This window comes from Hypanus sabinus, chromosome 27 (genome assembly GCF_030144855.1).
Source record: "Hypanus sabinus isolate sHypSab1 chromosome 27, sHypSab1.hap1, whole genome shotgun sequence".
In the NCBI taxonomy this organism is placed as follows: domain Eukaryota; kingdom Metazoa; phylum Chordata; class Chondrichthyes; order Myliobatiformes; family Dasyatidae; genus Hypanus; species Hypanus sabinus.
The window spans coordinates 6853156-6876742 of record NC_082732.1 but is presented as its reverse complement, the minus strand read 5'-3'; the positions used below and the strand labels follow the sequence as shown (position 1 = coordinate 6876742).

Genomic DNA, 23587 nt, shown 5'->3' with positions numbered 1-23587 from the left:
TGGTTTGCATTTGCACAAATATAAATGTACAAAACAGTTTCACTAACTGGGATCTGGTGCTGGTCGAATCCAGAACTGTTGTTTCAATCCAGAGATGTGCACTTAGCAGGGAAGCGATAGTTCTTCATTTAATGCAGTAGTTCTACATCTGCAGCATGCTGGGCCCCTTATAATTCACCTACCCAATGCCGTAGCCACACCACTACACACTGTCCTCACTCACCTGGAGAGGAGGGGTGCTTTAGTCCAGAATGGTGTTAGACCATAAGACATAGGAGCAGGATTAAGCCATTCAGCCCATTGAGTCCACGCTGCCAATTCATCATGGCTGATCCTGTATCCCATCCAACATACACTTGCCCTCTCACCGTATCCCTGGATGTCCCAACCTTTCAAGATTCTATTAAATTTCATTTTAAACATACCCACAAACTTGGCCTGTACTGCAGACTGTGGCCGAGCATTCCATAGATTCACCACTCTTCAGCTAACGAAATTCCTCCTTACTTCTGTTCTAAAAGTTCACCCCTCTAGATCTGGATAACCCCACCAGAGGAAACATCCTCTCCACATCCACCTTAACTAGTCCTTTCAACATTCAGTAGGTCTCAATGATATTCCCCCACATCTGTTCTTGGACTACAGTTCAGCATTCAACACCGTAACTCCCCCAGATTCAACAAGTAGCTTAGAAACCTCGGTCTGCACCTTGCCTTGTGCAGCTGGATCCTGGACTTCCTGTCGGTTCGCCAGCAGGTGGAAAGGATGGGCACCCTCACCTTTGCCTCTCTGACCCTCAACACAGGAGCCCCCTTGGGCTGTGCCCTGAGCCCCGTCCTCTACACCCTATACACCCATGACTGTGTTGCCATGCACGGCTCCAATCTGCTCATCAAATTAGCAGATGACACAACATTGATAGGCCTTATTTCCAACAATGATGAAGTAGCCTAAAGAGGAGAAGTCAACACCCTAACACAGTAGTGTCAAGAAAACAACCTCTCTGTCAGTTTTGAAAAAAAAGGAGTAGATCATGGATTACAGGAGGAATAGAGACAGCAAATGGGACTGCAGTTGAGAGGGTGAGTAGTTTCAAGTTCCTCAGTATACACATCACCAAGGATCTCGCTTGGTCTACGCATACTGGCTGTGTGGTGATGAAAGCACAATAGTGCCTCTTTCACCTCAGACGGCTGAAGAAGTTTGGCATAAGTCCCCAGATCCTTAGGAATTTCTACAGGGGCACCATCAAGAGTATCCTGACTGGCTGTGTCACCACCTGTACTGCAATCGCAGAGAGTGGCCTGGTCAGCCCAGTGCATCTGTGAATGTGAACCTTTCTCTATTCAGGACATTTACAGCAGCAGATGCATAAATAGAGGATCATCAGGGACTCTAAACACCCCAACTACAAATTGTTTCAGCTGCTTCCGTCTGGCAAACCATACCACAGTGTTAAGGCCGGGACCGGCAGGCTCCAGGGCAGCTTCTTCCACCAGGCCCTCAGACTGATCAATACATATTGATCGGATTGCATATCTGACTGTATATACACATATACAAAACAATTATGTGTACACTCTTAGTGTTTGGGTAATATCTTCTCACATTTCCTTATTGCTTGTGCGTAGCGACAGAGACGCAACATAAAGATTTTTACTCCATCATGCTGTGAGATGGATGTAAGAAATAAAAATTCTAATTCTAATTCTTATATGATGATGGCTCACATCAGTCCATCTCTGTTTTAAGAAGCCATATTGAACCTTAGCATGGCCTTGGAGAGAGTCAAGAGGTGGTTAATAAGAATGCTCCAGGGAATGAAAGGGTTAACATATCAGGAACATTTGAGTCTATGCTTGCTGGAGTTTACAAGAATGGGGGAATCTCATTGAAATATATGGAATATTGAAAGGCCTCAACAGCGTGGATGTGGAGAAGTTTCCCTTTGTGGGCAAGTCTGGAACCTCAGAACTGAGGTATATCCCTTTCGAACAGAGGTGAGGAGGAATTTCTTCAGCCAAAGGGTGGTGAATCTGTAGAATTCATTGCCACAGGTGGTAGTGGAGGCCAAGCCATTACTTAAATTTAAAGTGGAGTTTTATTAGTCAGGATGTCAAAGGTTATGGGGGGGGGGGGGGGGGGGAGTCCAGAGAATGCGTTTGAGAAGGATAATATATCACCCATGATGGGATGGCAGAACAGACTCGATGGGCCAAATAGCCTAATTCTGCTCCTATGTTTATGGTCAAAGTGATTGAATATCACTCCATACAAAGTAGGAGTGAAAAAGATTTTATTTAATGTCAACATTACATTATTAATGAAGAATTGGAATCACGTAAAGTTCTCTGCCTTACTGTCAAGTGCCTTCCCTCGTTTTGTGACCAGGCCACTGTGCCCTAATAATATATTTTTACTTTATCTTTGGCACAGTACTGTCACAGGTAGAGGTTAGACATGGCTGATGGTTGCAGTTATTCTGGTTGCCTCTCCCACTTTTATGTCTGGGGGGCTCTGAAGAGGAGGGCACAGTTGCTACCAGGACCCAGGGTACCCTGCACAACATCTTGGTACTGCAGATATAGGAGGAAGAAGTGGATATGTAAAATTAGGACAGAAATACCTATGTAAGAATAGGAAGAGGTGATGTTGGCCATTTATTGAAATCAGGTCTTGTAATTCAAGCTGTTATATTCACCCTTATGGGTGGTAAGATGGAGATACTTCGCTACCAAAGGAGGTGTAAGGTACGCCTTCCTTCCATTAGCTTGCAGGTTACACTTTAGCACCTGATTATCCTTCCCCCCAACCCCCGAAATCAGGGTCACATGAAGCCATGGGAGCAGTTGGTGGATGGTCGTCTGAGCGGTGGGTGTACATCATAAATCCTAGTTATGTGACCATTGACATTAGGCGGGCAATCTCTGAAGTGTAGTGATATTGGGTGGGGTCACCTGTCTTGTAAAAATACTGCCCAGAGGAAGACAGTGGCAAACCACTTCTGTAGAAAGATTTGTCAAGATCAATCATGGTCACGGATACGACCATGTTTGTCCATATCATAATGACACAGTACATAATGATGCTGATATTCACCCTAGATCTCTTTCCCTTAAAATGCAATTCCAACAAATCTCTATCAAGTTCAATCTGGAAAATTCTAAAAGTTCCAACATCCATTGCCTTTGGAATGGAGTCTTGCAGAGTCACACGATTCTAGAATGTGAGTCAAGTTGCTTCCTGCATAGGCCAGTTCCACTGCTGTTAAAATTCTCTCCCAATCTTCTACAGCTATCTCTCAGAGGGAAGTTCTATCTCGATGTTAGAAAACCCATTCTTTTTGAATATACATTTAAATACCCTTCAGATCCCATCACACTTTAGGGCTTTGGTAAATCCTAGCTAGGGTATTATATTATCTTATCACCTTAATTCAGGATGTGGGCTTTATAGACTGGGCCTACACTTAGCTACACATCCATCACTGCCTTTGAAAATGAGCATCCTTCTTGAATCACTGCAGATCTTCATAATTGAACCTTTTATGTCCTGCTACAGTGATGAACAATAAATGCTGCCCATGTCTGCTGGAGAAACACAGACTACACAGAATCTGTGGGAGGAAAGCAATTATCAATATTTCAAGTCAAAGCACTGCATCAGGACTGACAATGCTGCTTGATCCACCAAGTTCTCCCAGAAGACAGTTCTGTTGCTCCAGATTCCAGAAGCTACAGTCTCTCATGTCTCCTGCAACATTTGCATCCCATGACTGATAGCAATAAACCCTTTCATTGTGTATATGTGCGCAATACAAATAGTTTTGTCTGGGATGCTGCTCAGGATGGACATTCTCAGCTATGAAGAGACTGAAATGTAGAAGATTGAGAGGAGATTTTATACTAAAGTTATGAGGGCTATAGATAGAGTAAATACAAGCAGGCTTTTTCCGCTGAGGTTGGTGGGTTAAGGGTTAAGGGTGGAAAGTTTAATGGAAACATGAGGGGCAAGCTGTTCACTCAGAGGGTCATGAGAGTGTGGAAAGAGTTGCCAGTGCAAGTGGTGCTTGTGAACTTAATTTCAACATTTAAGTGAAGTTTAGCTACAAGTACCTGGATGGTAGCGGTATGGAGGTCAATAGGAGTAGACAACTTAAATGGTTTGGCACAGACTAGATGGGCCAAAAGGCCTGTTTCTGTGCTGTGCTTTTCTATGACTCTATGGACAGGCTGTGATTGTTTTAGCTGAGTTGAGATGGCTAAGTGATCTAAATGAGATACAAATTCAGGAAAGATCTATAGAGAGTAATTAGTAAGTAGCTTTGAGAGATAGCTGTGACCTAAGGTTGTAGGTTTAAGGTACAGGAGAGGAAATATTGAAGGGACAAGGAAGAATTTTGTTACTCAGATGGTACTGAAATCCGGAATGCATTGCCAAAGAGGGTGATGGTGGCAGGAGCTCTCACAATTAAAAGATACTAAGATCAGTACTTGATATTCCACAGCAAAAAAGGCTACCAGCCGAAAATTGGGAAATATAGTCATAGTCACAGCACAGAACTTAGTACTTTGGCCTAACTAGTCCTTGCCAACCAAGATTCCCATTTGTCCATATTTGGTCTATATCCGTCCAGACCTTTTCTGTCTGTGTATCTGTCCAAGTACCTTCAATAGGATGGGATGGGATTGGTATAGACAGACACTCCATGATGTTGATGTAATGGGCTGAAGGACCTGTTCTTGTGTTGTATAACTCTATGGCTCATTGACTCTATCCCAAAGTTACTTTCCATAGTACAGCACAGAAACCAAAGTCCTACAAGCCAGATGATGACTGAGCATGGCAGCCTCTGTCTTCAGTTTCTTTTAAGAACGATCAACTGGGGATACAAAACAAAGTTATCAAAGAAACACTGTGACAGAATGAGGTCATTCAGTCCATAGCGTTTGTGCTGGTCGTAAAATCCCAATCCTACCTTCAGCATTAGGTGCTCAGATCTGAAGGTCATGACTCTTTGAACAGACTTGGAAGTTAAATGTGGTGAAATACTGCCTTCTGCATCATTTCAGGTGGAAAGTTCAATCACTTTTCACCATCTTGATTTTTTTTTGTTCTTATTTTCCCTCTAATCATTCGCATTTGAAATACCGAGGTGTAAAGAATCAGCTAACTTCTGTTGCTATTTTAGGATTGTGAGCCTTCCCTTGGATTGAGCATTTGATCAGAAATGCCCAGCACATCTGCAGAAAAGGTGCTGTGCATTCCACTGTCATTGCAGAGCGAGTCTGTGTGATGCCTCACTCAAATCAGCACTTGCGCTGATTCACCAACTGGCCAGACCTTGATTAGTGGGATGCTGTGGGATGAAGTCATTCAACACTTACAGGGACAATGCCTAGCAAGGACTGTCTATATGGGTAATAGTCTAACTCTGTGGAATGCAAAGCAACACTGAATGACTTGCACTGAAAATGATGGCATATGATTTGAAGCAATGCTTGCGTAGTCTCAGACAATTTGCAGGCGGACAGGGGTTCATCCAAAGGAGACTTCATTTATTTATTTATTTATTGAGATACAGTGTGGAATAGGCTCTTCCGGCCCTTCAATCAATGCCGCCCAGCAATCTCCCAATTTACACCTAGCCTAATCACAGGACAATTTTCAATGACCAATCAACCTACCAACCGGTATGTCTTTGGACTGTAGGAGGAAACCCACGTGATCTCGGGGAGGGAACATACAAGCTCCTCACAGACAGCAGTGGGAATTGAACCTGGGTCACTTGCACTAAAGCATTGTGCCAGCTACTGCATTATCCATGCTGAGAATTCATAGCTGATGTATATAAATGATCTCAACATAGGTAAAATAAATAATTGAGGTTTTACTTATATTTACTTTGAAGGAATTATGAACGAAAGACTGCAAGTTATTGATTGAGTCAGTGTGCAGGGTCACGGGCAATTCAGGGCACTGCAGTGTGAATTTTTCATGAAGAAAGGAACAGGAAAAGAAAAATAACCCCAAAAGTGAATACCTTATTTCCTCAAGACAGTCACCATAATCTACAACAGGCCCAGGCCAGTTTAGTGATGGAAGATGAGAAAATGTGGCAGTCAGGCAGTTTGGGTCAGATGATCAGAGTTGATTGTTGACTTCTGAAGGGGGAAGGAGGTCAGCCATGCATCAGTCTGTATTGGGAAATCCAGAGTTGAGGAAGTCATCAGCTTTAAATTCCTGGGTGTTAATGTTCAGCGCTCAGCACACAGATTTCTGGGGCCTCACCGATATTTATCGATGCACCGTAGAGTGTATCCTATCCGGATTCAGTATAGCTGGGTAGGGCAAATGTGCTGCCCATGACCACAAGAAACAGCAGAGAGCGGTGGTTACAGCTCAGCATATCAGAGAAACGAGACTCCCCTCCATGGATTCTGCTTGCATTCCTCACTAGAGCAACAACCCACCCTCGTCATCCTCTCTTAACCCCCTCACAACAAGCAGAAGATACAAAAGCATGAAAGCATGTACCACTAAGTTCAAGGGCTGTTTCTATCCTGCTGTTATAACTCTATTGAGTGGTTTCCACAGTATGATATGATGGACTCCTGACCTCAGTCTAACTCACTATGACCTTGCACCTTATTGTCTGTATGTTCTGCACTTTCTCTGTAAATCTAACTCTTTATTCTGCATCCCTTTATTCATTTATCTAGTACTATCTTAATGCACTGTGTAATGAATTGATCTGTATGAACAGCACGCAAATCAAGTTCTTCACAGTATCTCAGTACATGCAACAATAACAAACCGTTTTACAATTTCGATACATTAACAGGGAAGGTGCATCAACATCTGTACTTTCTTTGAAGGTTAAGGAGGTTTGGTTTGTCAATGAACACTCTACAAATTTCTACAGATGGACTGTTAAAAGTATTTTGACTGGTGGCATCATAGTTTGGTACAGCACAGGAACGGAGGAAGCTGCAGAGAATTGTGGACTCAACCCAGTACATCGTGAGCATATTCCTCCCTTCATCAGTTGTACTTACATGAGGCACTGCCTAAAGACAATAACATTTATCATCAAAGATCCCCAGCATCTAGGCTATGCATCTTCTAACAGCTGCCATCAACAAGGAGGCACAGGAACCTGAAATCCAACACCATGGGTTCAATTACATTTCAATCATTTGCTTCTTGAGTTAACACTGCAGTTTAGCAATACTGTGATCACTTGGGGTAATTTTCCACCACTTTTCATCTCATGCTTATTGCCTTCTCCCTTGTAAAAATTGAGTATAACTTATATTTAGACCATAAGATAAAGGAGCAGAATTAGGCCATTCGGCCCATTGAGTGTGCTACACAGATTTATATTTCCCCATGAATGCTGTTTATATGATGCTTTGTGCCCATAATGCTGCTACAAGTTAGTTTTTAAGGGCACATATGTATACATGTGACAATAACCTCAACTTTGACTTTAGATTTTATTTCAACAAATGCTTTTGGAGATGACTTTGACTTTGATCATCTAGTATGGAGCAGATTTGTGCTGGAGGGGGAACCACGGTCACAGAGGCATCAACACTCCCAACTAACACCCTTCAACTTCAGTAATGGCATGACAAGTGAAGAGGGGTGCATATGTATGGGTTTCTATGTTGGAAGTATAGCCATTGAAACAATGGTTCTGCAGGATTTTTACAGTGGGGGATTGAATATGGATTTAGGAAATGCTGTTGAACTTTGTATTTCTGGAAGGGATACAACTGTGTAACTGTCCAGTTCTGAGTAGTCCATTTTAACTGTGTTATTAAAACCTTGGAAAACTATGGAGAAAACTCAATAAAGTAATTGAGATGTTTTCCACAGAAGGTGGATTTTGACTGTCAATAAATCAAAGGATGCCAGGATTTTGAAATAAAAATAGAAATGCTGGAAACATTCAGCATGTCAGACAGCATCTGTGCAGAGAATAACATAATTAATATTTCTGTGGATAAACTCTTTCCACTGATTCTGCCTAAGCTATTGAGTGCTTCCAATGTTTTCTATTTTAGTATTTGGTGATCAGATCTGTACTGTTTCATTTAAAACTATCATTACTGCCCATGGCCTTACTTTTCTTTCCTCTCTTCAGCTAAAGAATTCATAGTCAGGTGTACAGCAGTCTGACTTATTATTCATTTGGAGGAATGCACTCCTTACAACACCAATGTTAAATATGCAATCAAACATCAAATCCAGGATAACAACAGCCTGTGGGTGAATGTCCCTCAAAGAATGGATTGTACATGGCATGCTCCTTTCACACAAGAAGCTTAGAGCGTGCTCACAAGATCTTTTGAGGACTGATTTCAATCTGGACCCGGGATTGTTGAATAATTCAAACTAGCACTGACAAAGGAAGATCAGATGCTTGATAAAGTGGGCCAAAGAAGATTAAGGGGTAAGAAAATAGAGGTTTTGAAATTGTAAAAGACTGTGTAAAGGTGAAAGATTTGATGAATCAGGATTGTGTGTGCAGAGATTCAAAGTAAGCTCTTGGAAAAGAAAGTGAATAATTGTACAGAACAAAAGGAATAATGCATGGGAGAAGCATGTAGTTCGGATACAGGACACCATCTGAGACCTATCCAAATGCAACATAAGAAACAGGAGTAAAATAACTGGGCTCCTCAGGTTATGCATTGTCCATTTTAATGCCAAGGCTCCATATTTTCTCAGTTATTCATTGAAATGTGGCCAATTTAGTTTATGTTAGCTTTCAGAGCAATCTCATTAATCCCATTCCTCATTTACTTCCAATAACCCATTCACTCCCACATGTCCACCAATACTACCCAATCATCTGCACTTGAACTAATTTACCACTGAGAAGTGAGATAAATAGGAACTCCCAGGGAAATCCATATCATCACAAGGAAAATGTGCAAATTCCTTACAGAATGCATTTAATGTCAGGATTGATTCCAGGTTTCTGGAGCTACGAGAGCACCTGAATCTGTAATGACACTCTACTATCTTCTGAGAGCCAACAAGTGCTTAAGGCATCATTGCAGATTGAACAAGATCTATGGTAGAGAAATCCAAAGATTTAGAAACTTCTGCATAAGAATATTTCTTTTCGCCTTAGAATGAAATCACCTTCTCCTTCTTCTAAGCTGCAGCATTCTGACCCTGGTCTTTGTCAAACCTCAATACCTCCCTGTCAATGCTTTCCTGATTTCTTGTTTGCTTCTTTAAATGGGTATAACACCATCTCACCCAAACTCTCTTCACAGAACAGCCTCTCATTCTTGGAATCAACCAAAATTAATCCATGATTTGTTTCACAGTCTCTCACATTCTCTTTCAATATTTTGCCACATTATTAGCCCTGTGTGAGGTAGGAGCAGCAAGGTTAAGTTATAAATATAAGCAAACACTTTTCTTTGTTTTGAGCTACACCATTAAATTATACTTGATAGGGTGTTTAAAAGTGTGCATCTTCATTGAAACTGAAGACTGCAAGGTGATAGGTTTCTGCAGTTTCTTGTGTCTTTGGAAACTGTCAAGGTAATCACTTCAGTGGCCCCACACTGTAAACTAGTAGCTGCAGTATTCTCTTTATTGTTGAAAGAGAACCCATCACATAGGAATGTATTTCTACTCATAACATAGGCTTTAATGGGAATTGGGGCTTTGCATTGTGGAATATCATCATGTTATGGTGTTCTGGCAATCCAAATCTCCATAATGCGAGTCTGGCCTACATTGTTCTCCAACCTTAATCCTAGTCTGCTTTTTATTCTTTAACTAAATCTATTTTGGTGTTAAACTGATATATCAGTCCTGCAAGCCCTTAGTTTCTGTTGTAACAAACTATCATTATCCAAATATACAATATCTACATATTCCCCATCTACTCTTTATTTATATACTCAAGAATAAAGCTGATTAAATTTGTTAAATGTGACTTTCCCCTCATAAACACTCTGTCATACTGTGATTTATTAAATCTATGTCACCATGTCAATGATGGATTTTTCTTAAATTGCGTTATATCATGATTAAAGCCCCATGGCTTATTAATTTTCTGAAGACTGTCTGGGCACTCAGCCCACTTCCTGATGACCCAGTCAGTCAACTGGCTGCCTTTCAGTTCCAAATACATAATTACCATTAATTGTATTAAATATAAGACCATAAGATATAAGGGCAGAATTAGACTAATCAGTCCATCAAGCCTGCTCCGCCATTTCATCGTGACTGATCAATTTTTCCTTTCAGTACCAATCTCCTGCTTTATCTGTGTATCTCTTCTTGCCCTGAGCAATCAAGAATCTATCAACTTCTGCCTTAAATATATGGAAAGACATGGCCTCCATAGCTGCCTTGGGAACAATCTTCACAGATTCACCATTCTCTGGCTAAAGAAATTCATCCTCATTTCCATTCTAAAAGGACATCCCTCTATTCTGAGGCTGTGTCCTCTTGCCCTAGACTTTCTACCTGAGGAAACATCCTCTCCACATCCACTCTATAAAGGCTTTTCAATCTTCGATAGGTTTCAATTAGGTCACCCAGTAGCACTCACATCTATAGTGATGAAATGCTTTGAGAGGTTAATCGTAGATAGGATGAACTCTTGCCTCAGCAAGGACCTGAACCCACTGTAATTTGCCTATCACCACAATAGGTGTACGGCAGACGCTACTTCAATTTCTCTTCACATGGCCTTAGAACATTTGGACAATGCAAACACCTATGTTGGGATGCTGTTCGTTGCCTATAGCTCAGCATTTAACACCATTATTCCCATAGTCCTGATCGATAAGCTACAGAACCTAGGCCTCTGTAGCTCCCTCTGGAACTGGATCCTCAACTTACTAATTGGAAGACCACAATCTGTGCAGATTGGTGATAATATCTCCACCTCACTGATGATCAACATTAGCTCACCTCACGGGTGTGTGCATAGTCCACTGCTCTCTTCTCTCTATACATATGACTGTGTAGCTCAAATATTATCTATAAGCTTGCTGATGATTGTTGGTAGAATCTCTAAAGGAGATGACAGGGCATACAGGAGTGGGATATACCATCCAGCTGAGTAATGTCGCAGCAACAACCTTGCACTCAATGTCAGTAAGACCAAAGAGTTGATTGTGAACTTCAGGAAGGGTAAGATGAGGGAACACAAACTAATCCCCATAGAGTGATCAGAAATGGAGAAGGTGAACAATTTCAAATTCCTTGGTGTCAAGATCTCTGAGGATCTAACTTGGTCCCAACATATCAATGCAGCTAAAAAGAAAGCAAGATAGTGACTATGTTTCATTAGGAGTTTGAGGAGATTAGGTTTGTCACCTAAAACACTCAAAAACTTCTACAGATGTACTGCAGAGAGCATTCTGAAAGGCTACATCACTGTCTGGTATTGGGTGGGGGGTGGGGGGTGGAGCTACTGCCCAGGACTGAAAGAAACTACAGAAAGTTGCAAGTTTAGTCAGCTCCATCTTGGGTACCAGCCTCCATAGTACCCAAGATATCTTCAACGAGCAGGATGCAGGAAGGCAAAGTCCATTATTTAAGACTCCCATCACTAAGGGCATGCCTTCTTCTCATTGTTACTGTCAGGAAGGAGGTACTGAAGCCTGAAGGCACACACAGTGCAATTCAGGAATAGCTTCTTCCCCTCTGCCATATGATTCTAAATGGACAACCCATGAACACAATCTCACTTTTTTAGTATGTATTATTTCAGTTTTTGCACTATTTTTAATCTATTGAATATATATATATATATCTTACTGTGATTGATTCACTTATTTTTTATTTTTTCTATATTATCATGTATTGCATTGAACTGCTGCTGCTAAGTTAACACATTTCACAACATATGCCAGTGATAATAAACCCAATTCTGATACTGATTCTTCTGAATTCTAGTGAATACAGGGCCAGAGCTATCAAATGCTCAATACCACAAGCCATAAAATCCTGGAAAAACTTTTGCGAACTTCTTTTGAAGCCTCTCCAGTTTCAGCAGGTACTTTCTAAGATAAAGAGCCCAAAACTGCTAACAATACTCCAAGTGAGGCCTCACCAGTGCTTTATGAAGTCTCAACATTACATCCTTGCTTTTATATTCCAGTCACCTTGACATGAATCTTAACAACGCATTTGCCTTCCTCACCACAGATTCAACCTGTAAACTAACCTTTTAGGGAATCCTTCACACAAGGACTCCAAAATCCCTTTGCACCTCAGATTCTTGAATTTTTTCTTCATTTAGAAGATAGTCTAACCTCGTATTTCTTCTACCAAAGTGCATGACCATATATTTCCTGGCACTGTTGCCGCTTTATTTGCCCACTCTGATCATCTGTCTAGGTCCTTCTGTAGCCTCTCTGCTTCCTCAAAACTTCCTGCCCCTCCACCTATCCTCGTATCATCCGTAAACTTTGCAACCAAGCCACCAATTCTGACATCTAAATCATTGACAAATGAGATAAAAAGAAGTGGTCCCAACACAGACCCTTATGGAACACCATTAGTCACTGGCAGCCAACCAGAAAAGACTCCCTTTTTCCTACTCTTTGTCTCCTGCCAGTTAGCCACTGCTTTATCTAAGGTAGTGTCTTTCCTGTAATACCATGGGCTCTTAACGTGTTAAGTAGTCTCATGTATGGCACCTTGTCAAAGGCCTTCTATAAATCCAAGTACACAAAATCAACCATTTCTCTTTTGTCTAACCTGCTTGTTATTTCTTCAGATTTGTCAGGCAAGATTTCCCCCTGAGAAAACCATGATGACTACGGCCCTATTTCATCATGTGCCTCCAAGTATCCTGAAATACACTCCAGCCTCTTCCCAACCACTGAAGTCAGACTAACTGGCCTGTAGTTTCCTTTCTTCTGCCTCTCTCCTTTCTTGAAGAATGGGATGGTGTTTGTAATTTTCCAGTCTTCTGGAACCATTCCAGAATCTAGTGATTCTTGAAAGATCATTACTAATGCCTCCATGATCTCTTCAGCCACCTCTTTCAGATCCCTGGGGTGTAGACCATCTAGGCCAGGTGACTTATCTACCTTCAGATCTTTCAGTTTCCCAAGAACCTTCTTACTAGTAATGACAACTTCACTCACTTCATGACCCCTGACTCCCTGGAACTTCTACCATACTGCTGGTGTCTTTCACAGTGAAGGCTGATGCAAAATATTTATTCATTTTGTCCGCCATTTCCTTGTCCCCATTACTACCTCTTTAGCATCATTTTCCAGTGGTGTGATATCCATTCTTGCCTACTCTCTATGTATTGATATTATTGGCTAGCTTACTTTTGCATTCTATTAGTTCCTTTTAAACGACCATTTTAGTTGCATTCTGTTGGTTTTTAAAAGCTTTTCAATTCTCTAACTTCCCACAAAGTTTTGCTCTGTTCTTTGCCCTCTCTTTAGCTTTTATGTTGGCTTTGACTTCTCTCATTAACTGCGGTTGTGTCACCTTGCCTTCAAAATACACCCTCCTCTTTTGGAAGCACAATGCCTATAAAAAGTATTCATCCCCTTTGGGAATTTTCATGTCTTATTGTTTTACAGTACTGAATCACTGTGGATTGAATGTGGCTTTTTTTTGATACTGATCAACAGAAAAATACTCTTTTGTGTCAAAGTGAAAACAGATCTCAACTAAGTGATCTAAATTAACTACAAATATAAAACACCAAATAATCAATTGCATAAGTATTCATCTCTTCAAATCAGTATTTAGTAGATGCACCTTTGGCGGAAAATACAGCTTTGAGTCTGTGTGGACAGATCTCTACCAGCTTTGCACATCTGGACACTGCAATTTTCCCCCATTCTTCTTTACAAAACTGCACAAGCTCTGTCAGATTGAATGGGGATCACGAGTAAACAATCCTTTTCAAGACCAGCCACATATTCTCAATTGGATTGATGTCTGGACTCTGAATAGACCACTCCAGAACATTAACTTCAATGTTGTAAAGTAATAAAATATGAAAGCTTCCATATGAAAACCTTCACTGCACACATGACTGAAAAACTCTAGCAAACCTGCCCTCAAGGATATTGGAAACCCTTGGGCTCGGGTGTAACCCATCCTTTTTGCAATTTCTGTTCCTCTGGGTATGGAATCTCTGATTAAACCTTTAGTCCTCTTCACCCTCACCTATTCTGAGCCACAGCACCCAGACACCCAGTCGCTGTGGCTTCCCCAGTAGATTGCCCCACTCAACAATATCTAAAGTGGTATACTTATTACTGAGGGGAATGGCCTCAGGTGTACTCTGCACTGGCTGTGCATTTCCCATCCTCCTCCTGACAGTCACTCAGTTACCTGTCTCCTGAAATCTAGGGGAGACTAACTCCCTGTAGCTCCTATCTATCACCTCTTCATTCTCCTGTATGAGTCAAAGGTCATCAAGTTATAACTCCAGTTCCTTAATATGTTCGGTCAGGAGCTGCAGCTTGGTGTACTTCGTGCAAATGTGTTTACCTGGGAGACCTCTAGCCTCCCAGACTTCCCACATCCCATTCAGAGTACAAAACACTGCCCCTGGAGCCATTCTTATTATACTACTATTATACTATTATACCATTATATTATACTATTATACTATGCCCTACCAGATGAGGAATGAACAAATAAGAACAAAAAGAGATAAACTTACTGGATACCTTTCCTCGCCCAAGCTGATTGTGCTAGAATGATGAGCCAAAGCCTTGACCCATTCAAAAGAATGGCCGCTCCACTTGCACATGCCATTTTTATTTGCCCTTTATTTTATATGATGAATTATTGTGAATGAATAATGTGATGAATTGTTCAGTATTTTAGCATCCTTGAGCACTTTAACCATTGGAGATATTTACAGTTAGGATGTACATTTTTGTCTAAATAAAAGCTTGTGGATTGGGATTGATAACAGAAAAACATGTTATCATCAAAAAACATAGAGGTAAACACATGGAAGAAACAAATACTAAACAAAGAAAATATTGGTTTCTGGACATAGTATTGGTGCACCCGCATGTGGATCCACACCATGTTTCCCAGCTCTCTGATCCAAGCAACCTACCTTTTCCTCCACCTGTACACACACTCACACACACACAAACACACACACAAACATGCAAACACACACACACTCACACACACACACACACACACACACACGCAAACACACACACACACACACACACACACACACACACACACACACTCACACACACACACACGCAAACACACACACACACACACACACACACACACACACACACACACACACACACACACACACACACTCACACACACACACACACGCAAACACACACACACACACACACACACATATGAATGGCACATGCACACACTTGTCCTCAGCAGCATAATCTTGATTTTTGTCTTTTTTCCTACCCATATACCCATATCCCTCTCTCTCTGCTCCCATTTCCCACTCCTCACTGCTCTGTGGTTCCTTGCCTCTTTTCTCAGATTATACCTACAAGCACTGCAACTTCCATCCTGTTGCCTTATTTCCATCTAAGAATCTTGCCCCCAGCCTCATCCTCCTACAGCCACAACCTATGTCCTCTGACCAACTTTATTTCTCTTGTGTCGAGTCAACTGCTTCACGGTCAGTCACTGACCTTATCAGTCCCAACTGCCCTGTCATCTGTGGCCGATAGCCTTGTGTGGCTTCCCCAGCTTGTCCCACAGATAAACCCTCTGGGAGCTGAGATTCCAACAGTGGCCAGAGTGGGAGGCTGTGATCACCTGGTGCTGGATGTGAATGGTCAAGATGACAGTATCTGAGTGAGGGAGAGTGGACCCACTGGATAATTGTAGCCTCTCTTACTCCATTTGAACCTGCCAACACTATCAAAGTCAGAGAACTGCTGTCCCCATCATCTTCAGATGTTCCACAAACAGCTCTCCCATTTGAAAATGAATCAAAATTTTTAGATTTAATTTTTTCCAAATAAAGGAAATGATCAGTGATCTCAGAATCCCACACGCAGCATGATTTATTGGCAGGGGAGAAATGGATGTTAAGTTTCATTTAATAGTACATTTCACTGCAAAAATGAGCATTTTAATCCATCATATTAATTCAGAGTATTAATCATTGCATTTTCCTGGTACTTACTCCATGTTCATTCTCATTACCAGACCCAGTGATAAATAACCTGCAGCTGCAAAGTTGTCTTTATAACGTCCCATTTTAATGACATCCAGCCATTCATCCACAGATGCAAAGGATGTGAAGTTGGGGCTATTTCTGTTCAGGAGTGGGCTGTTCATTCTGCAAGATAAGAAGTGCGGGGTAACATAAAATGAGTACTGAGAATTCTATTATACTACATTGGACTCTATTCAGTGCCAGCTTTATACATTCAATATATTCTATTATGCCTCATCTAAGAGAAATATGCCCTTGCCTGTAGCATATAAACCCTAATTATGACCTTTAATTCACATGACAGTAGTCCTATTGCTCCCATATCCTCTATCTAGAATGGTACATTTAACTTCTGAATACGTAGCTTGTCCTTTTCCAAACTTGCCAGCAGGTTAAATATCTTAACTCATTGTGGATAAATTACAAATTAAGTCAGAGAAATTATTTTCTGCTGAGGGCAATGTTTCTGGGAAGAACTTGAGTGCCATGCAGGTGTCAGTGGGACATTAGTTACTGACAGTCATGAGAACAGATAGAAGTCTCCAGCCACACACAGAAAATGCTGGAAGAGCTCAGCAAGTCGGATAGCATCTATGGAGGAGAATACACAGCTGATGTCTCAGCTTGAGACCCTTTTGATCAGTTTGCAGCATCATCGGAAAAGTCTGTCACCCAGAAAGAAGTTTCCATTCCAATCCTTCTCCTGGGTCATTAGATTTGTTGACCACTTTGGTCCAAATTAGTAGACCTCAGCTGATCATGCAGTGTAATCCTGTGAACCTTTAGGCCTGGACAGGGAGCAGAAGCTAATTGTCAGTCTTTTTCTGGACTTAGTTCCTCTTTATTGCTGTGTATACATGCATAGACTGGAGGCAGGGAGAGGTTACTTCCACCTGAGATGCCCTGTGAAGAGTAAGTGAAAGGTGACAACTTGGAAAAGTTAAGTCAGTGCTGCTGACTCTTTTTGGAATTGAATTCACACAATATCAAGTCCACTCTTGGGTCATAGAGGAAATTGCAAATACAAGTGGAATTTGACAATGTTTTTAACATTTGTTCTCAGATTGCAGATGTTTTGATAAAGTTGTTAAAATGTATGGAGGATACAGGCTTTGAGGAATAGAGTAATATTATATCAAAGAAAAAGTTGTTCCCTGTTAGAGTGATTTTTGGGTTTAGGTCATTTACATTTAGCAAATGGCTTTGGCTACCAGTCTTCTGTTCCTTGAAAATGTATTGCAGATTTAATTTGGAACAATGCATTCCTAAAAAGCTGCGAATCGCAGTCCAAACTATGCCGATATCTGTGAGATGGATGCGAATCAGAAGGTGTGAAGTTTGTATGTAGTTTCAAAAGAAAGCATTGTGAATAATTTTGCTTTATTAATTGGTAAGCATTATGGACAACTCCAAGTATCAGAAAAGATACATACAAGGTGTGTCTGTGTTCTTGACTTGGAATGTGAGTGAGACAGAGAATATGGAAATACAGTAAAAATGTGGACATCCTACTCTACGTGCCCACATCATCAATCGTGCAGAGATATGGAGAGATGCTGCAACTCGTGCATGGTTTATTCACCTCATTGAATACACAGCACAGCACGCACTCAGATCCAACGCACATCACAATAAGCTCACTCTGGTGTAAAGAACCACAGAAAAGGTACAGAGAAGATTTACAAGATTGTAACCAGGGTTGAGTGACTGTGGTTATGAAGAAAGATTGGAAAAGCAGGTTTGTTTCCCTGATAACACAAAAGCATAAGAGAAGGAAAGACCCACGCTAGTATCAAGTCTTCACCACATCCAAAAATACCTCAGAAGTGATCCAGCAGCAGCAAAATGATGAGAGGTTCTAACAAGTTGAAAATTGTTCCCTCTTGCAAATATGTTAATAACCAAAGGTTTCAGATTCATAACTGCTTCTTAGAATATCTAGTGCAAACCAAACGTTACCATTTATCACACAGAGAGAGTTGCTAGAATTTGTCAAAAAACAACGTAAAATATGCTAAGAGCTGATTCTGCGAATGAAATCAGGAAGATACACGAAGATAAGGTCGGCAGGGTAGCATACTGCTTAGCACAACACTTTACAGTACAGGTGACCCAGGTTCAATTCCCACTGCTGTCTGTAAGGAGTTTGTACTTTCTCCCTGTGACTGGGTTTCCTCCCACAGTCCAAAGGCATACTAGTTGGTAGGTTAATTGATCATTGTAAATTGTCCCATTATTAGGCTAGGGTTAAATCGGGGATTACTGGGCAGCATAGATCAAAGGGCCAGAAGGGCCTATTCCGCACTGCATCACAATAAATAAATAAATAAATACATACATACATAAATAAGGTAAATGAAAGCCAGTAACACCGATGTGGGATCAAACACTGGGATCACATCCCACAACATGCAAAATTTGCTGTCCTGTCTCCTTCTCTGTTGTAAGTTTCCATAAATCTCAAAACACTCTTCAGTCCCTAAAGAAGGTGATTAAACTTTTCTCCTAAGACCATTGTGTTCCTTATTGTGATGGTATTTAACAGGCTGGACATCAAATAAATTGTTCTGTCAGTCAGAGCCCTTCCCTTGAGCTCTGTACGTGACTGTTACACACTCAATACCGGCTATAAACAAGAGATTGTTTTAAATGTTGGAAATCCAGAGCAACACGCAAAAAAAGAAACATCCACTACCAGCTACAGAAATGAATAAAGAGACAATGTTTCAGGCAGAGATCCTTCATTTGGACTGGAAAGGCAGGTGGGAAGAAGCCAGAATAAGAAGATTGAGGGAGGGGTAGAAGTACAAGATAGGGGATTGGTGAAACTAGGTGGGTGGGGGAGGTTGAACAAAGTAAAAAGCTGGGAGGTGATAAATGGAAAAGGAAAAGCACTGGAGAAGAAGGTACCTGATAGGAGAGGAGAATGGACCTTGGGAGAAAGGGAGGGAGGAGGGGTACCAGGGGCAGGTGAGGAAAATAGGTAAGAGGGCAAACAGATTGGGGTGGAAGAAGAGGGAAAGGGGAGGGAGAAATCACCAGGTTGGAGGCTACCTATACATTATATGAAATGTTGCTCCTCACACCTGAGTGTGGCCTCATCATGGCAGAAGAAAAGGCCATGAAGCAATATGTTGGAATGGGAATGGAGATTGGAATTAAAATGGTTGGCCACCAGGAAATCTGGCTTGTTTCACATGGAGCAAAGGTGCTTGACAAAACAGTCTGCCAACCTACACAGTGTCTCATCACGGTCAAGGAGGTCACATCGGGAGGGCAGGTACAACAAATGATCCCAAAAGATTGACAGGTGAAGAGTTGCTTCACCTGGAAGGTCTGTTTGTGGTCCTGAGTGAAGTTGAGGGAGGAGATTAATGGGCATGTGTGGCATTTCTCTCACTTGCAGGGATATTAGTGGAGAGGGACAAATGGACAAGGAATCTCGGAGGAAGCGATCCCTACAGAAAGCGAGGGGAGTGGGTTTAAGATGTACAGTCCCATTGAAGACATGCTGGATGTGGAGACTCATTGTGATAGGTCAGGACAAAAGGAACTCTATCCCTGTTAAGGCAATAGGAAGAAGAGGTGGACACAGATGCCCAGGAAATGGAGGAGATGCCAGTGAGGGCTGCTTCAATAGTGGAGGAAGAAAAACCCCATTCTTTGAAGAAGGAGGACATCTCTGATGTCCTGGAAATGAAAGACTCATCCTGAGATGCAGTGGAGATGTAGGAACTGAGAAAGGGGAATGGCATTTTTACAGGAGACAGCGTGGGAAGAGGCACAGTGCAAGTTGACAAGTTTATAATAGATACCAGTAGACAGTTTGTCTCCAGAGAAGGAGGTAGAGAGAGATTGAGAAAGGGGAGAGAGTGTCAGAAATAGACCAAGTGAATTTAAAGGCAGGGTGAAAATTGAAGGCAAAGTTGATAGAATTGTGGAGCTCAGCATGGGTGCATGAAGCAGCACCAATGCAGTCGTAAATGTAGCGCAGAAAAAGTAGGGATCATTACCAGAGACAGTTTGGAACATGGACTGCTCCACCAAGCCAAAGAAAAGGCTGGTATAGCTGGGGCCCATGTGGATGCCCATGGCTACCTCTTGAGAGAAGGCTAAAGAGGAATTGTTGAGTGTGAGGACTAGTTTTGTCGGTTGGATGTGGGTTATGGTGGTTGGGTTCTGACCAGTTCAGCATGTTGTGTGTGTTGCTCTGGTTGTGAACAGTAGGCTTTTCTTTGTACTGGATACCTCCTTACAATTTCTAGTCTGGCTCACTGTATCTGAGTGGTGTAGATGCAGCTGACTGTGACCTTACTAAAGGTAATTCTTATTTCTTATTAAGGCTGTTGTGTCAGAATGACAAGAACAAGAAATGGGAGCAGGAGTGGACCATGTGTGGTTCTCAAGCCTGTAAATGCTACTTATAACATCCTGGCTGAATTTTTACATCCTTCACTTCCTTCTTGAAGCTCCATATCACAATGCCCTCAGTGTCCAACAAGTAATTGGCCTCAGTGTGGAATTGATATAGTCCCATGCTGTTTGAGAGCATGAACAATATATCCTATTCATTCTAACAGGTTCCAGTGCTTTAGATGCATGGAATTAGGTTTAATTTAATTCATTCAATTTGTTTAACATGATCCGAATAGAAAAGCATTTCAAAGTACATGGTTCTCAATACAAACTGCCAGCACGAAGCATCAGTCAGTTGTTTTATGATTTATTACAGAATTTCAATCAAAGCTAGTGTTTTGCTGAGAGTATTTTTGAGCATCTTCATTAAATTCCACAAGGCTTGAGGCAGAAACAAATAAGCTTCCCTCTGTTCAGTAAAAAGCTATTGCTTAAAACGTGACTGATTTTGATCTTACAGAGAATTAGCACATCCTTTATTAGAAAGACTTTGATGAAAATTGGACAGAGGGTGGGATTGATCTGTTGATGTTTACAAGTAGATAAGATAATAGGGAATTATACCTACAGTTACAGCAGGTTGAAGTGTTTCAATTGATGGAAGGATTGCTCAAACAACAACACATTTAACTTGCTTCTTTGGGGCAAACATTTATATTCAGCTTGGAAGTATATGTTTATGCTGGTGGCTTTCACGTGGTGTTGGTTTCTTCTATTTGGATACATCATAGATAAGAATGATAACTGCTCTGCCTAGGACTGTAAGAAATTGCAGAGGGTTATGAATGAGGCCTAGCAAGCCATTTTCCTCTCTATTGACTCAGTCTATACTTCCTGCTGCCTGAGTTAAAGCAGCCATCACAATCAAAGACCCACCTCACCCTCGTCATTCTCTTCCTCTCTTTCATCAGTTAGAAGCTGCGTAAGCTTGGTAGCATGCACTACCAGGCACAAGGGCAGCTTTTATTCTGTTGTTATCAGACTCCTGAACAAATCTCTTGTATGCTAAAACTGAATTCCTGTTCTCCTAATCAATGTCAGCATGATCCTAGCACTTTGTTTGTCTTCCTGCACTGCACTTTCTCCTCAGATACAGCCTGATATTCTGCATTCTGTTTTCTTTTGACTACTTCAGTTAAATTATAAGAGAAAAAAATGCCTAGATGGCACAGAAAGCAAAGTTTCTCACTGTATCTCAGTACACTTAACATTAATAATCAACAACAATCTTCCAGGACTTAAATAAACAACCAAAGAAAATGAATAGGTAGAAACTCAGAATAACTGGCAGTACAAATTGCACCAAAAGTAGAACATTCTGGTCACAATGACCTTTGCTGTTAATTATGAATTGATTCAAGGTGAATGGCAACAATTTCTTCCTAATATTGAGACCTGATAGATGTTCTTTTAAGAGCAGCATAATTTCAACGATTTATAATATTTGGCTTTGGCTTTGATTCAACAATTGTGTTTTTGTTGTTATTGATAGGGCTCTCTGACCATCCCATGTTCCATTGTCTCTCTGTGGGCAGGAAAATCAAGTGCTGGAGCTACTCAAGCACAGTGTCCCAGACAACCAGACTGAGTTGGGCATTGAACACTTTCAGATATCCTTCAACTCTGCAATTGGCCGAACTGCTAAAAAAAACAGACTTAGCTTTTTAAAGCATCTGATAATTTTAAATTTATGATGTCTGAGGGACAGGTTGAAAATACACTGGATGTATCCATACACTGGACGGACTGCTGAATGTAACTGGATCTCATGAACAGAGATCCTTATGGGAAATGTTTATGTAACTCCCAGAGCAAGCAATGAGATTAAAAATAGGAGAAATGCATATATAAGTTAAGTGACTAGGTATTTAAATGTTCAACCTTCTATTCTTGCATGAGTTAGAATTGGAATTGGAATTGGAACTGTTTTGTTATTGTCACATGAACTGAGATACAGAGGAAATCTGTTTTGCATTCTATCCAGACAGATCACTCCAAACGTAAGTACATTCAGGTTGTACGTAGGAAAAAGCAATAACAGAATGCACAAGAGCATGTTTCAATTACAGAGAAGCTGAAATACTGTATTAGCTGTAAAGTGCCTTGGGGTGTTAAAAGGTGACAGAAATGATCATCTTTCTGTTTTTATTACTGCCTTCAGAATACATAACAGAATTTCTTTGGGATGTCCAAGTAATGCAGGGTTACTTCATACAGGCTGATTTGTGGTCAGTGTGTAATTTTTCCAAGTGTTTACTGGAAAAATTGCACCAACTTCCACCATTGGTCTCTTTGAAAACTTCGGAAGCTTTGCTTCAGTATTCACCATGGAAAAGGATCTTGGCAATTGTAGGGATGCCTTACAGAGGACTGAAAAGCTTGAGCATATAGACATTAAGATAGAGGACGTGCTGGAGCTTTTGAAAGCATCACGTTGGATAGGTTGCCGGGTCCGGATGAGATGTACCCCAGGCTACTGTGTGAAATGACGGAGGAGATTACTGAGCCTCTGGTGATGATCTTTGCATCATCAATGGGGACAGGAGAGGTTCCAGTAGATTGGATGGTTGCGGATGTTAGTCCCTTATTCAAGAAAGGGAGTAGAGATAGCCCAGGAAATTATAGACCAATGAGTCTTAATTCAGTGGTTGGCAGGCTGATGGAAAAGATCCTGAGAGGCAGGATTTATGAACAATTGGAGAGGCATAATATGATTAGGAATAGTCAGCATGGCTTTGTCAAGGGCAGGTTGTGCCTTATGAGCCTGATTGAATTTTTTGAGGATATCACTAAACACGTTGATGATGGTAGAACAGTAGATGTAGTGTACATGGATTTCAGCAAGGCATTTGATAAGGTACACCATACAAGGCTTATTGAGAAAGTAAGGAAGCATGGGATCCAAGGGGACATTGTTTCGTGGATCCAGAAATGGCTTGCCCACAGAAGGGCAAAGAGTGGCCA

General features: G+C 41.2%; 1 protein-coding gene across 2 annotated transcripts in view; it reads right to left on the bottom strand.

The window, feature by feature from the left end:
• The window catches only part of epha8 (eph receptor A8), a 627227-nt gene that overhangs the window by 6880 nt on the left and 596760 nt on the right, over positions 1–23587 (bottom strand). For both annotated transcript variants that reach the window (XM_059951704.1, XM_059951705.1), the window contains one exon: positions 16175–16330. In XM_059951704.1, the coding sequence (XP_059807687.1) occupies positions 16175–16330 (156 nt within the window). The remainder of the gene's footprint in view (positions 1–16174; positions 16331–23587) is intronic.